This window comes from Mustelus asterias, chromosome 10 (assembly GCF_964213995.1).
Source record: "Mustelus asterias chromosome 10, sMusAst1.hap1.1, whole genome shotgun sequence".
Classification (NCBI taxonomy): domain Eukaryota; kingdom Metazoa; phylum Chordata; class Chondrichthyes; order Carcharhiniformes; family Triakidae; genus Mustelus; species Mustelus asterias.
Window position 1 is genome coordinate 65,751,445 of NC_135810.1, and position 15,889 is coordinate 65,767,333.

The following is a 15,889-nucleotide window of genomic DNA, read 5'->3' on the forward strand; positions in this document are numbered from 1 at the left end:
ACTTGGTCTCACTGATGTTTTATTAGTATTTTAATTGATAAAATTAAAGGATATTTATATTACTTTACAAACTTAAGATGCAGCCTTAAATTTATCACGTGATTTACATGTTTTGAGTTTTCTATTTTTTCTTACAAAAATGAACGCAATTACATGGCATAATCTTCTCCAGATTTGCTTTGCCACTCTCTGCAGTGAAGACATTTTATACAAACCACTGGAGGTGTCTGTTGGTAGCAGGAGGAGTTCATGTCTTCCGTTTTATTTTGCTTGTGTTTCAAACTGAAGTTTTCTAGGCAGAGGTTTAAGGCAGTATGGACAAATGGAGTGGTAACAAAAGCAACAAACTGTGCTTGTTGCACTGATAAGCCATACATAAACAGGTACAAACTGCCCTTTAGCCCTTTGTAGCTCAATACATATAGACCAATGCAATAAACTAACTTTTCCACAAAAGACATGAAATCCTTTTAAAGTTTGACATGTTACTGAATCCATTCTTCTACAATAATTTTCCAGTACATACTGGGGAAAATCTCCATGTTTCCAATGCATTGGAATAATTTGAATACTCACAGTTTTGATCAAAAGTACCAAAGCAACTCACATCACATTGTGAGATAAATCCTGCTTTGTGAGGTAAATAACACCTGGAAATATACTGATTATTAACTCAACACATGCCATTATTTGATGGAATACAAGTCACAGCTTTTGTCAATGTCAGCCACTTGTGCCGGGGATAAATGCAACGTTTGCATAAGGCTACAGGAAATAATAGCACCTCCGATTCTAATTTCACCCACCACTGGAACTGATGAAGATGGTCCAATTGAACAGCTTAGGTCGTAGTTAGGAGGTCTCGAGATTAAGCTACAACCACAGCATCTTCAGTAATCGGCATTATATGGATCTGGGAAAGCACCATTCTCAATTTACAGCATATGTAATGTATTAGAGCAGTTCCTGTCATCGTACGCATGTCGCTTCTCAAAACATCTGCATTTTATTTCTAAAACAGATCAATTTACACATCATCAGCTGTAGAAATAAGGTGGGTTCTTACAGATCCAACACACATGCTCTCTCCTGCAGATAAAAATAATTTTACACTGTTACGGGTTATGTCCAAAATGACATTTTATTTTCTTCAGTGTAGAATAAAACAGATTTAATTGGTAAATAGTTTATTTTATTATATATTTTCAATGTTTGGAATTTCAATTCCTGCACTATATCTTTTTGGAACAAATCTCTGGTGGCAATTGTTTCATGCCCGGAAACAGAAGTTCCTGAGTACTCAGAGGGTTGGTGGAACCTAACCGTAATAACAGCCTCGAGGATCAATGTCTAAATAAAATTTCTGATGGAACAGCTTTATGTGTTTAAAATTCCTGTGACCAGAAGGATGTTAGCTGAAATACACTTGTTATTTCATTTACAAGAAAAATTATTTACCTTTATATTTTATGATATCAGAGAGTGAAAATTTCCATTCAGTTAAAAGAAAATTAGAAAATTCTTCAACAGAACTTTGTTTTAAGACTTTCATCAAGTTATCAGAATGGATAGAATTTTGCAGTTGGTTATCAGAAAGGATTGGGCTTTATTAATCAAAATGATGGAGAGCTATTTCATGGTTAAAAACAACTGGATGGTCCAATTTGCATAATGTCACTTATTTCCCATCAAATTCTGTTTATTTCATTTGTTTGTCATCCATTGGCTATGTGGAATGAAACCATAACCAAGGACTACATCAGAGAGAAAACATAGTCAATTTCTCAAACAAATTCATCAGCGTACTTAAAATGGGTGAGATTCTGCTAAAGAGCAGTTGGCATAAATGTGATTTGCGGTAACCTGAATTTATATGCATCACGTTTAAAATAACTAGCAAAAATTGTAACAAAAAAATCTGGATCAATTAACAGAAGCTACTGAAGTTCCAAAAAAAAGTACTTACTTAAAGCATTCACATTTCTTTTAATAATAAAAGATGGGCTCAATTAGATAGCCCTTCTCTTAAGGAAAACAGCAAGAATATGGATTATTGACCATTTTTTTTTAGGGTGAAACGCTGGAATTACTGACTCTTGTTAAACCTGTCATAAGAACCTGGACCACTCCACTGAATGTTTATTCTGGTCAGTCAAACCCGTAGGTAGTCAGGAATGGAGGCCAAGTTCCGGTTTTACAACAGTATATCTTGGGTCCAGTCTTGGTATGAATCCTTTGAAGTCTCTAGAGGCTTGTGTGCCAAAAACATCCAGCGCTCTTCTGTTCATTAGAGCAAACCTGGTTGAAACAAAATTATAAGAGTCAATACTGAAAAATCTTAGTAGCTGAAGATATATTTGCACTGTTCACCACTAAATTTAACTACTCTACACTGTGGGAAAGTGCACATTATGTACTGATTGTTCTTTGTTCATTTAGTCCAGTTCATCCCCTGTGATGTTTCACACCGGAAGTCAAAATCTGGTGCAGTATTCAAGACGGGAGGGGGGAGGGGACGGGAGGCGGGGGGAGGGGACGGGAGGCGGGGGGGAGGGGAAGTGGGGCGGGGGGGGAGGGGAAGTGAGGCGGGGGGGAGGGGAAGTGAGGCGGGGGGGAGGGGAAGTGAGGCGGGGGGGAGGGGAAGTGAGGCGGGGGGGAGGGGAAGTGAGGCGGGGGGAGGGGAAGTGAGGCGGGGGGGAGGGGAAGTGAGGCGGGGGGAGGGGAAGTGAGGCGGGGGGGAGGGGAAGTGAGGCGGGGGGGAGGGGAAGTGAGGCGGGGGGGAGGGGAAGTGAGGCGGGGGGAGGGGAAGTGAGGCGGGGGGAGGGGAAGGGAGGCGGGGGGGAGGGGAAGGGAGGCGGGGGGGGAGGGGAAGGGAGGCGGGGGGGAGGGGAAGGGAGGCGGGGGGGAGGGGAAGGGAGGCGGGGGGGAGGGAAGGGAGGCGGGGGGGAGGGGAAGGGAGGCGGGGGGGAGGGGAAGGGAGGCGGGGGGGAGGGGAAGGGAGGCGGGGGGGAGGGGAAGGGAGGCGGGGGGGAGGGGGAAGGGAGGCGGGGGGGAGGGGAAGGGAGGCGGGGGGGAGGGGAAGGGAGGCGGGGGGAGGGGAAGGGAGGCGGGGGGGAGGGGAAGGGAGGCGGGGGGAGGGGAAGGGAGGCGGGGGGGAGGGGAAGGGAGGCGGGGGGAGGGGAAGGGAGGCGGGGGGGAGGGGAAGGGAGGCGGGGGGGAGGGGAAGGGAGGCGGGGGGGAGGGGAAGGGAGGCGGGGGGGAGGGGAAGGGAGGCGGGGGGGAGGGGAAGGGAGGCGGGGGGGAGGGGAAGGGAGGCGGGGGGGAGGGGAAGGGAGGCGGGGCGGAGGGGAAGGGAGGCGGGGCGGAGGGGAAGGGAGGCGGGGGGGAGGGGAAGGGAGGCGGGGGGGAGGGGAAGGGAGGCGGGGGGGAGGGGAAGGGAGGCGGGGGGAGGGGAAGGGAGGCGGGGGGGAGGGGAAGGGAGGCGGGGGGAGGGGAGGCGGGGGGGAGGGGAAGGGAGGCGGGGGGAGGGAAGGGAGGCGGGGGGGAGGGGAAGGGAGGCGGGGGGGAGGGGAAGGGAGGCGGGGGGGAGGGGAAGGGAGGCGGGGGGGAGGGGAAGGGAGGCGGGGGGAGGGGAAGGGAGGCGGGGGGGAGGGGAAGGGAGGCGGGGGGAGGGGAAGGGAGGCGGGGGGGAGGGGAAGGGAGGCGGGGGGGAGGGGAAGGGAGGCGGGGGGGAGGGGAAGGGAGGCGGGGGGGAGGGGAAGGGAGGCGGGGGGGAGGGGAAGGGAGGCGGGGGGAGGGGAAGGGAGGCGGGGCGAGGGGAAGGGAGGCGGGGGGGAGGGGAAGGGAGGCGGGGGGGAGGGGAAGGGAGGCGGGGGGGAGGGGAAGGGAGGCGGGGGGGAGGGGAAGGGAGGCGGGGGGGAGGGGAAGGGAGGCGGGGGGAGGGGAAGGGAGGCGGGGGGGAGGGGAAGGGAGGCGGGGGGGAGGGGAAGGGAGGCGGGGGGAGGGGAAGGGAGGCGGGGGGAGGGGAAGGGAGGCGGGGGGAGGGGAAGGGAGGCGGGGGGGAGGGGAAGGGAGGCGGGGGGGAGGGGAAGGGAGGCGGGGGGGAGGGGAAGGGAGGCGGGGGGAGGGGAAGGGAGGCGGGGGGGAGGGGAAGGGAGGCGGGGGGGAGGGGAAGGGAGGCGGGGGGAGGGGAAGGGAGGCGGGGGGGAGGGGAAGGGAGGCGGGGGGGAGGGGAAGGGAGGCGGGGGGGGAGGGGAAGGGAGGCGGGGGGAGGGAGGGGGAGGGAGGCGGGGGGGAGGGGAAGGGAGGCGGGGGGAGGGGAAGGGAGGCGGGGGGAGGGGAAGGGAGGCGGGGGGGAGGGGAAGGGAGGCGGGGGGGGAGGGGAAGGGAGGCGGGGGGAGGGGAAGGGAGGCGGGGGGGAGGGGAAGGGAGGCGGGGGGGAGGGGAAGGGAGGCGGGGGGGAGGGGAAGGGAGGCGGGGGGGAGGGGAAGGGAGGCGGGGGGGAGGGGAAGGGAGGCGGGGGGGAGGGGAAGGGAGGCGGGGGGGAGGGGAAGGGAGGCGGGGGGGAGGGGAAGGGAGGCGGGGGGGAGGGGAAGGGAGGCGGGGGGGAGGGGAAGGGAGGCGGGGGGAGGGGAAGGGAGGCGGGGGGGGAGGGGAAGGGAGGCGGGGGGGAGGGGAAGGGAGGCGGGGGGGAGGGGAAGGGAGGCGGGGGGGAGGGGAAGGGAGGCGGGGGGGAGGGGAAGGGAGGCGGGGGGAGGGGAAGGGAGGCGGGGGGGAGGGGAAGGGAGGCGGGGGGGAGGGGAAGGGAGGCGGGGGGGGAGGGGAAGGGAGGCGGGGGGGAGGGGAAGGGAGGCGGGGGGGAGGGGAAGGGAGGCGGGGGGGAGGGGAAGGGAGGCGGGGGGGAGGGGAAGGGAGGCGGGGGGGAGGGGAAGGGAGGCGGGGGGGAGGGGAAGGGAGGCGGGGGGGAGGGGAAGGGAGGCGGGGGGGAGGGGAAGGGAGGCGGGGGGGAGGGGAAGGGAGGCGGGGGGGAGGGGAAGGGAGGCGGGGGGGAGGGGAAGGGAGGCGGGGGGGAGGGGAAGGGAGGCGGGGGGAGGGGAAGGGAGGCGGGGGGGAGGGGAAGGGAGGCGGGGGGGAGGGGAAGGGAGGCGGGGGGGAGGGGAAGGGAGGCGGGGGGGAGGGGAAGGGAGGCGGGGGGAGGGGAAGGGAGGCGGGGGGGAGGGGAAGGGAGGCGGGGGGGAGGGGAAGGGAGGGGGGGGAGGGGAGGAGGGAAGGGAGGCGGGGGGGAGGGGAAGGGAGGCGGGGGGGAGGGGAAGGGAGGCGGGGGGGAGGGGAAGGGAGGCGGGGGGGAGGGGAAGGGAGGCGGGGGGGAGGGGAAGGGAGGCGGGGGGAGGGGAAGGGAGGCGGGGGGAGGGGAAGGGAGGCGGGGGGAGGGGAAGGGAGGCGGGGGGAGGGGAAGGGATGCGGGGGGGAGGGGAAGGGAGGTGGGGGGAGGGGAAGGGAGACAGACAGGAAGGAAATAGGCTAGAGAAAGCAAGACATGGGGTGGGGAGAAAGGAATGTAAGAAATGGGAGGTTAAGCAAGAGAAGGGAGACATGGGAGGAGCAAAATGGAAAGGAAGTTAAGAAAGAGGAGGGGGTCTGAGAAAGAGAAGAGGGGTTGTGGCAGCAGACAAGAATTAGGCCAAGAGGTTTCAAGTGCAGGCTGGCAGTAAGGTTGAAGGCTACAAAATGCCTCGATAGCAGTGCAACAACTGAGTTCATAAAAAGGAGTTTACACCATTGTGGAAATCAGGGTATTGGAGAAGCCAATACTGTAGGTCAGGCAGAGCAAACGTTATACAGCCTGATGTTATCTCAAGGTGAACTGCCTGATGGGACAGGGAGATGCTGCTGTCTTACTGAAACATGCACAGAAAAGAAACCCGAGCATTGACGTGCATGTCAGCTGGAAGTTGCCCAAAAAGGAAGTTTAAGGTTACCTCTATGTGGGTAAAACTTGGCAGAATTGAGTTGAATTTACAATTTTCTTCTAACCTGTTTACTTACCGCTGTAAAAATGCTGCGATTGCTGGAGGCTGAGTCTTAGACTGCTCTCTGACAACACCTAGTGGCCAGAGGCTGTAGTTGCGTGCAGGCTCAAATGAAAGAACAGGTACTCCTTCTCAGTACCTTGGATTGAAATTGCTAACAGCAGGCCACACACCAATATTACAAAACTCTCCCATTCACAGTCAGGCCTGACAGGTTAGCAGGTATATATAATGGGAAGATATGTAAATACAGTTACCATAAAGGTTGTCACTGCGTTCAAAAATGGAATATTCGGAGGTAACCTCCATTGTGTATGTTGAGAAATATGAAAAGAAATTTCAGAAACAATGAATACTATAAAATGAAGATTATATTTAGCATCGCAGAAATAAATTCCACAGACTGGTAGTGAAGTGTGATAGACATTGCCTTTCAGTTCCAGGGCTTTGACTCCGAAATCCAGTCCAGGCTGCTGGGATGAAATTCTCCTCCAAATGCTGGCTGTTGGATCCCAATGTGAAATAAATTTTTTCAGTTTAAATTCCGTTCCTTGTCGTCTTGGGCCTTAACACCAAACCAGCGCTAGTTGGAATGTCAGCCAGACAAACCCAAGGATGGTTGGTGTGAGGAATGGAAAATATTTCCCTGGTGTGTTATATCCTTGCTGTCAGATGTAATGTGAGACGAGCTTCCATCAACATATCAGCCTATTTCCACCTCTGTAGATCACCCGGCTCTGACCCTGCCTTAGCTTGTTTGCTGCTAAAACTCTCATCCATGTCTCCTGACTTGACTATTCCAAAGTTCCAGTTCATCCAGCGGCAAACTTGAGGTCATTCAAAACCTTGCTGTCCACGTTCTAACTTGCACCACGTCCAGTTCACTAATTATCTCCTGTGCGCCTGACTGACTGACACTGGCTCTCAGTTAAACAATTCCCAAACTCTAATCTCCTCTAGCCTTACAGCCATGCACCACCCCCTGCATAGCCACCCCCACCGCCCATGGCCTCCGAACTTTACCAGTTTAGGCCTTCTGAGCATCATCTAGTTTAACAATTTCATACTGACAGCCATGCCTTCAGCCGCCTGAGCCCCCGCACCTCTCTTTAGGGAAGATGGTGGTGAAGTTGGAATGTCCAGAAATCCAGGCCAATACTCTGTGGGGGACATGGGTTCAAATCCCAACAGGTAGCTGGTGCAATTTAAATTCTATTAATAAATCTGGAATTGAAAACCAGTCTCAGTAATGGTGACCATGAAACTATCATCGATTGCTGTAAAAAACTCATCTGGTTCACTAATGTCCTTTCCTGATCTGGCCTACACGGGACTCCAGACCCACAGCAATTAGGTTGACTCTTAACTGCCTTCTGAAATGGCCTAGCAACCCACCCAGTTCTACGGCAATTGGGGATGGGCAATAATTGCTGACCCAGCCAGAGATGCCCACATCCCATTTCCTTCTTTAAGATGCTCCATAAAACCTCTCTCTCTGACCAAGCTATTGGTCATCTTTCTGTGGTTCAGTGTCAAGTTTTGTTTTAACAATATTTGTAAAGCACCTTGGGTCATTACGTTAGGTTAAAGGCATTATATAAATGCAATTGTTGTTTCCGTCAGGGAGAAATTTCCTGAGGTAGGGGCAGATGCAGAATGTTGGGTCAGAGTAGAGTGATAGTTACTTTGGATCTTACTGTGCTGCACCTGGCCTGAAGAAACTGGTTGCCTAAAATAGAAAAAGTTATTTTCACCACCATGATCATCCCTTGCATTGATGGACACAAATGTTTTTAAAGAAGAAACGTATATTATGACTAGTATATGCTCCCTACAATACATCCAGAATCTGACCAAACACACTTTTATTCAGTGGCCAATTCAAAGAGAGCTAATCAGGTTATAGCTTCTTTAACCTGTCAATCAAACTGTGAACTCAGAACTCCCACTGAGGTTCTGTGGCTTTTGAAACTATGTCAAGCATTCATAATGGCATCATAAGAATCCTCGGGAAATATCAATAAAGAACTCCATTGAAACTGGAACAGGTGATCATATTTCTCCCTAACCTACACCAGATTGCCTGTCAATTAAAGCTGTCCAACAGATTTTTATTTCACTAAACCATTAGCTTGTGTTTTTAAAGCTTAAAAAGCAGAGGATCTAAAACAAATGCAGGTTAAGGCCCTTGGAACAGCCAAAATGGGATCTTTTTGAACTCAGCACAAAGTTCAAATGGACCTGCTGAATTCAGGTTTCCCCGCTATGTGAATCACGTCCCAGCCGCTTGTTGCTGTTGGCAAAAATTGGATCTGCCACAAATGAGGGTGGGACTTCCACAGCCAGAACTCAGCTGCCATTTTTACAGGTCGATAGAGTCTTCCCGACTCTGCAAAAGCTCTTCCCTAAGTGAGAGGTTAACTGAGGCACTTACCTTCCCTTTGTAAGCCTCAGTAGAAACTTCCAGTAAGAAGGCCGTAAATTCTGTACTTCCATCACAGCCTAAAAATGAGGAAAATTAATCTCAATTTTTCAAACACTAAATAAAATGCAATTTAACCTAAATAACAATATTTCAGTGAATTACATTTTATATTCTTATATTGAAAAAGCTTCTGAAAACTGTATTTTTCTGTTAAGTGCAACACATTTTGTTTTCTAAGTTAACCATTTAATAACACATTTTGCTGGATGTGCTCAAGGACCCTTTGGGAAAGGGGAGGGGGGGTCAGTGACTCAGTGGCTTGGCAAAAAGCAGCTGAACAAGACAGATACGTGGCAAACCGGATTTCCAACATCCGCAGCATTTCAGCAGCAGATGAGCTGAAGCAGGGAAGAAGAATGGCGATATTACAGAGGCAGAGCTGGGAGGTTTAATTGATGGCACAATACATGTGGTTGAAGCTCTACGCTGCGTCACATCCAACACAAAGGTTGCGAACAGTCTGCTTTAGTCTCAGACAGTTGTCAGCGAGAAGGATGGCAATAACTAAGGGACAGATTTTAAAGTGGGAACTGAAAACAATGGTTTCGGTCTTCCCAATATTTAACTGGAAGAAATGAACGTAAATAAGTTTAAAGATAACTAACTGTATTTTTTTTTTAAAAGTGATAGCAACAAAGTAACTTTTCAGACAAAATATCTCGGGCACATCTAGATTACTCATCCAAACTTTCCAGTGGGTTTCATATTGATTCCAGAAGTAACAGCTCAATATTCTCCAGGAATTAAGCTGTCTTCACTTGCCATGGCTTTCTGATTCACCGCCACACTGGTGATTTACTCCACTAAAAAGTTGTGTAAATAGTTTTATGTCCTAAACTTTAAATCCTGTACTTAGTGTTTCGATCAGATTGTTGATAGATCCAAATTCGACACACCCTTACAAGTACTAAAGGTTTATACACAGTTGCCAAATATCGGGCTTCTGTTTATGCTGCTCACAAAGACCTAGAAACCAGCAATTTCCCAGACTCCCACATCAGTATTGTGTATTGTTAACATTAAATGTGTTTTATAAACTGCAATAATATTCACCCAAGTGAATGAGGTAAAATTGGATAAAGAATTAATGGTTGACTCTTAAATACCTTTAGGGATGGGCAATAAATGCTGGCCCAGCCAGCGATGCTCACATCCCATGAATGAATAAAAAAAAAGTGGTTCAGTTACCTTGCTATTATCTTTATAATTCAGTGTTAGAGTTGGAAGGAGGATTGGTTTGGTGAGAAAGGGGGAAACAATTAGAGAGAGCTGAATATCTCACCTTGGTGATGAGGGTACGGTGGGCAGGCAGTGAGAAGGGTTTGAGAACACAGCTGATTGTGACAAATTGAAGCTGTAACTTATCTTTGATCCTTAGATTTTTGAGTACTAGGTTATTTTGATGTGGTCCATTCAGATCTGATGCTGGATGACCAAACTAGCTGTGCACCAAATACACAAGTCTGTGATCCCTTGGACTAGAGGAATGCAGACGGGTCCAAACCACAGGCAACACTAGGATGGGAAAGAGAAGTATTTTTCTGGGGACAAGAACATCAATAGTAGGGCTGAGGGAGTGATTGGTTCAAAATAACAGCTGCAAAAGTGTAATGATGAGTGGAAGGCCAAAGGATAGGCAGTTAGGAACTTGAAAGTGCAGTTGTAAGAAGCAGAGAATGAACATAATCTGGGAGTTTTCATCATTTGGTTGCATTCTTCATCAATTTGGATGATAATGTTCAGTGCAAGAATGCTGTTCAACTGAAACTAGAGGGCATTCCTGCCTGGACATAGCTCAACACAGTTCTTCAGTTTTGCAAATGGTATTGCATCACCAACTTTTCTGAGGTTTCCTGAGTTTATGCCTTCTATTGGCTCCACCACCACAGACAGAACTATTTTTGTTTGATTCTGTTACGCAGCAAATGACAACATTGTGCAATGCGCTGGATGAGAATGACAATTGAGAGCCAGACTAAAAATATAATTACTGTACATACCAAAACTCCTTCCTATATAGTTATTTTAAACATGGTTTCTAATTCCTTCTAGTTATTTTATTGCTCAATATCAATAGCAATCATTTAATTGCTAATGATGTCTTCCTGATACCAGTTTGGATCTTATCAATTTCCTAATCTGTCAAAGAAGTTCCTAGATTACCGATACCAGCTCCAACTGATATTTTCACTGCGCTATTCCATTGATTTGTCTCCAGCAATATTAATAGGAGGCTGGCACCTGATTTCTAGAGTGATGGGGGTGGGCGAGAGTTCGAGTCGGACTGGCAACGTCACTCTATAATTCTCTACAAAATGTGAACAGTATAATTGTTCAAATATAATAACAAGTAACTTTGATGTCACCATGCATTGCTTCAAGTAACATCGCTCAAGAATGACTTATTACACTCAGAACAAAACAGTGACAGTAGATGCATAGTTGAGAAATTTGACATTTCTAATGTTCTGTTGAGAAAATTGGTTTTACTGAGATTGTGGAAACTGGAGTAACTATTCTAGTGATTTTGGTGAGGAGGTCATTCTGTAGACATTGAGATTTACCATGTGAAATAGTATCTTAACTATTAGGTTATATATTGTGACCTTAAGTCATTGCTTTGGCACATGATTATTTAGTTTTATTTCCTACGACTGATCAATACAATTGGTACTTAGGAGACAGCTGCTATCCTCCCAGATGACTCAGTTGGATAGGGTTAGTCTGTGACCAAAGTACTTCTAACTTGGGAATAAGCACTTGAAAGACCCAGACCGAGCCCTGCACACGACAACCCCTACACCATGTCCAGACCTGACACCACCACCACAAGACTGATAAATCTCTGCACGCCTATCTCATCAACATCACCAGAAAACTGAATTATCCAGCATCGGTTTAATGTCCACCGACCTCCGTGAAGGAATACCTCATGACTTTGATTCCGGACTCTGGAACCCACATGAAATAAGATTTCTTTTCTCTGTGGCTTCTGTACTGTAAATCTTTATTTACACCATTCCTCTCTTCACTGTCTGAATGCAAAGGGGATGTTGCGATCCCTCTTTGTGTTTTAAGTGTGTGCAAATCAACTAACCCCTGGAGTTTATCCTATCTCGAGTTTGCTGTGGGGTCATTAATAGAAAATTAGATCACACAAAAACCGAGGCATGGGGAAATACTTATAAAGAGGGAAATAAATCAAAACACCTTTCAGTTTATGGTCGGGTGGAAAGAGGAGAAATTAATGTTTAAATTAACCCCCTCCCTGTCCGTAATAAACTGAATCATGAACAAATACTGTAATTGGCCAAATGCTCAAAAAGCAGGTTTTCAAAACCAGCTGCCAAAATATTGTTTTAATCTATCGTTTTGGAGCATGTGCACAAAGATTGGGTTATATTACACAACTGAGAGTCACTTTTAGTATAATTCCTCCTGAAAGGCATCAAGATGGAGTTTCTGAAGAACAGTGTGCTTAACTCTGTCACACCATTTGGTACTTACAGCTTGAAAACATATGGCTGTGGAAATCGCATAGATGACGGTGTCTGCATGTGCAATGTATGGACATTTTCCTGCTTCAATGCCTTTGAAATACATCGTCTGCCAGCAAAAATTAAATTCCAATTAGTTAGAGAAATAATATGATCACCATCAATTTAATTTTAAAACTGGAACTTACAACATCCCAACAATTATGAAAATGATTCAATATCCTGCAATATATTTGAACTCATCACGAATCACTGCTGGCAATCCCCTATGTGAGGTTCAAGTCATCAATAGTGTCAGTGGCCTTTCAGCAAAGCTAATAACCCCATGACCCTTGAAATTAGTGCAGCCTTGTGTAAGGGCATCTGACAGCAATAAGAACGTCTACCAGCAGGAAAACTAATTAATATCATTGCCACTCTTTTCTGGGACATTTCGCCTCAATGCACTAGTCAGCAGAGAGAAACTCACACTCTTGATAGGTAAGCAGTGAACCCTGCTTATAGTGCATGTGTGGACATAGAAAGAGAACAGGATAATGCTCAGCTGTGATGACCTACTGGCATGCAGCTGTCAAGCCTCGCATAGTGATGTTAACATGGACAAGGTTCTGAAGAGTACCAGACACCCTGGAAACACACACAGAAATAGGAGAGGGAAGAAAACTGGCAGAGACAATTGCTGAAAAAAATACCTATCAACTTAGGCTGTTGTGCAAAGTAAAATTAAGATGGAATATTAAAAAGTATCCTTGCACATTTTGACTTAACTTTGAGTATTTCTGGCAGAATTCCTTTTTAATTTGAATGTGAAAGATCTAATGCTTTGCATCAACTGCATTCACTGGAAATCGACCAAACTTGTTGAAGGAGGTGCTCAAAGAGCTGAGGCCTTTGAAGTTAGCACCATGCCGGTAGACCCATCAAATTCAAAAACTAGAATGGCACAGTGGCAAGCACTGCTGCTTCACAGCGCCAGGGACCGGGATTCAATTCTGACCTTGGGTGATTGTCTGTGTGGAGTTTGCACATTCTCCCTGTGTCTGCATGGGTATCCTCCGGGTGCTCCGGTTTCCTCCCACACTACAAAGGTGTGCAGGTTAGGTTGATTGGCTATGCTAAATTAACCCTTAGTGTCAGTGGGATTAGCAAGGTAAATATGTAGGGTTACAGGGATAGGGCCTGGGTGAGATTGTGGTCGGTGCAGATTTGATGGGCTGAATGGCCTCCTTCTGCACTGTAGGGATTTTATGATTCTATGAGAACTGAGTAAGTGGACAGACAGTTCCTGCTCACAACCTCATGCTGGTCACTGTGTGCCAAACGAATCTCAGTATTGTTACGGCACAGGAGGCCATTTGGCCCAGTGTGTCTGCACCAGGTCTCCAAACAAGCATCGTGGCTTAGTGTCATTCCCCTGCTTTAGTGCCATTCCTCTGCCTTTTCCCCGTACCCCTGCACATTGTTTCAGTTCAAGTAATCACCTAATGCCCTCTTGAATACCTTGATTGAATCTGCCTCCACCACTTCTAGGCAGCACATCCAAACCTGAACCACTTGATCTGTGAAAAAGTTTTTCTCACATCACATTTGCTTCTTTTGTAAATCACTTAAATCTGTGTCCTCTCGTTCTTGATTCTTTTACGATTGGGAACAGTTTCTCTCTAACTACACTCCAGCCCCCTCATGATTTTGAACACCTCTATCAAATCTCCTCTTAGCCTTCTTCTCTCCAAGGAGACTAAGAATCTGAGAAAGACGCAGAGGCAGCAGCAGACTCACAATGGACAGTAATGAAGGACTATCACCCAGGCCTGTTGTCAGAGTGCAGCACATCAATAGTAGAAAGTGGCAAAAATAGGAAACCAGCTCTCAAAGCAGCAAAAAACTATGACTGGACCAGGAGAAAAGAGTGGACCTACAGACATATTTGAGTTGCAAAAGTTTTAATTTGATTATTTTGAGTTTGATTCAATACAGCGTATATTCAGGGGCAATTTGCAGCCTAAATTCAACATATTTTATGTAAAGGTTCCTGTATCTCAATTTTTTCTCTTCTTGTGTTGAATGCACTTGTTGTGTATTGCCAACATTTTCAATTTTTATTTAATATTTTTAGGATTTTAATTTATTCTCCTTAATTTTTATGATCAAATATTAGAAAAAGGGGAATTGCAGACAGGTATTTTTTTCAACTACAATTTGTAATTATCCCCTAACATATGGTGGTTTGCAAACCTACATATAACCACAGAAAATGAATGATTAAAGGGAAGCCTTAAATTTATTGCTATCCACTTGCAAGAAGCATTTTGTTTCACAAAGATCAGTTTTATTGGAATGATAAAATGATATTAAACACATTTAAAGAGGTAAAACAGAAGCATTTTTGTTTATCTGGGATAAGAAAGCTTTTCGCCTAAATGTTAAAACCAAAATTGATTTTTTTCCTAGGGGCTGAAGCATTTGGGAAAATAAACAGTATCAATAAACATACTGTGAATTGTAATATTCTTGAGAGAGATGTCTGATGAATAGAGTGCTGGAGAATAAAAAAGCAAATGAGAATCTCAATCTTACGCAAAGGGCCATTGAATACAAAAGCAAGGAAGTGATGCTGAATTTAAGGGCTTTAAATAGAATATTGCAGGCATTACCTTAAAAACATGAAATTTGATAGAAATTTTAACATAGCAAAATTTCCCAATGCGAATTTTGGTGAATTTATTGGACTGAAAAAATATTTGCCTCACATGAAGGGACTTAAGTACAAGGGTGAGAATTTTAAAATGGAGATATTGATGGGAAGAGTGATAAATGAATAAACTTGTTGGGGGATAGGACATAAGCAGCAGAGTTTGGGGTAAACTGAAGTTTATAGATGGTGAAGGAGGGAGTCAGGAGAACATTGGTATCGTTGAGTCTGGGGGTGACAAAATGATGGGCAAGAGAATGAGCTGCAGATAACTGAAGCAATGCTACGGGTGCACAAATTTGAGGGCTTTGTGATGGAGAGGACATGCAGTTTGAAGCCAAGCTCGGGCTTAAATACGAAGGGTCTGACTCAACCGAGACAATGACCGCAGAAGGAGATGGAATCGGTGGTAAGTGTTTAGAATTTGTGGTGGAAGCTATTGATGACAACTTCAGTCTTTGCAATGTTTAATCAGAGGTAATTAGAACTTTTCTGCAAGTGGCTAGAAGACAAGCAGTATGACAGCACAGAGTCAGTGGAGGGGTTGAGAGAGGTGACAGAGAGATATGGCTGGGTATGGCCAGGATACATGTGAAACCTTACCCCAAGTCCACAGATAACGTTGTCTGGTAACAAAATGAAGATGAGGTAGCAAAACGGGCAAGGACAGATTTTTGAGGGTCTCTAGAGATAATTATGAAAAGGCAGGAAGAGAACCAGGCTCTTTTTATCCACAACCACATTGCGGATAATTTATTTACCCTGACAGTAACCTTGTCCAAAATTTCTCCTTTGCTGAAGTCTCCACCAGGATATACGGACCAAAAATTCCCAACGTTTTCACTTATTCTTTTAGCAGCTTGTTTTCCTTCCAGCACCTTCCCACAAAATTCCTGAGATAAAATTATTAGTGGCCTCCTTTACTCAGGCACCGCAGACTGGGATTTTCTGGCTGAGTCACAATCCCAATGAAGGGGTCAATTATGGGTCAGGAACATCAGCATTGTCGTGGTTGGATGTTGCTCACGATCTTCCCAGAGATGGCAAGTTAAGAAGTTGCCTCTGGGAGCCCCATCCAATTAACGATGGTGGACAGACTAGTGAAGCAAAAGGTCTAATCAGAGGGCCCACTACGATGCTGGTGGCAGTCCCACCATGAGGTGCGAGTGTTGCTGAGGCAAGCAGG

General features: G+C 47.4%; 1 protein-coding gene across 2 annotated transcripts in view; it reads right to left on the minus strand.

Annotated features, from left to right (window-relative positions):
- Positions 1–1,059: 1,059 nt before the first annotated feature.
- tmem135 (transmembrane protein 135) overlaps positions 1,060–15,889 on the minus strand; it is a 406,938-nt gene continuing 392,108 nt past the window's right edge. For both annotated transcript variants that reach the window (XM_078221876.1, XM_078221875.1), the window contains 3 exons: positions 12,022–12,120; positions 8,464–8,531; positions 1,060–2,298 (listed from right to left, as the gene is read on the minus strand). In XM_078221876.1, coding sequence (XP_078078002.1) covers positions 2,169–2,298; positions 8,464–8,531; positions 12,022–12,120 — 297 coding nt within the window. In that variant the 3' untranslated portion in view covers positions 1,060–2,168. The remainder of the gene's footprint in view (positions 2,299–8,463; positions 8,532–12,021; positions 12,121–15,889) is intronic.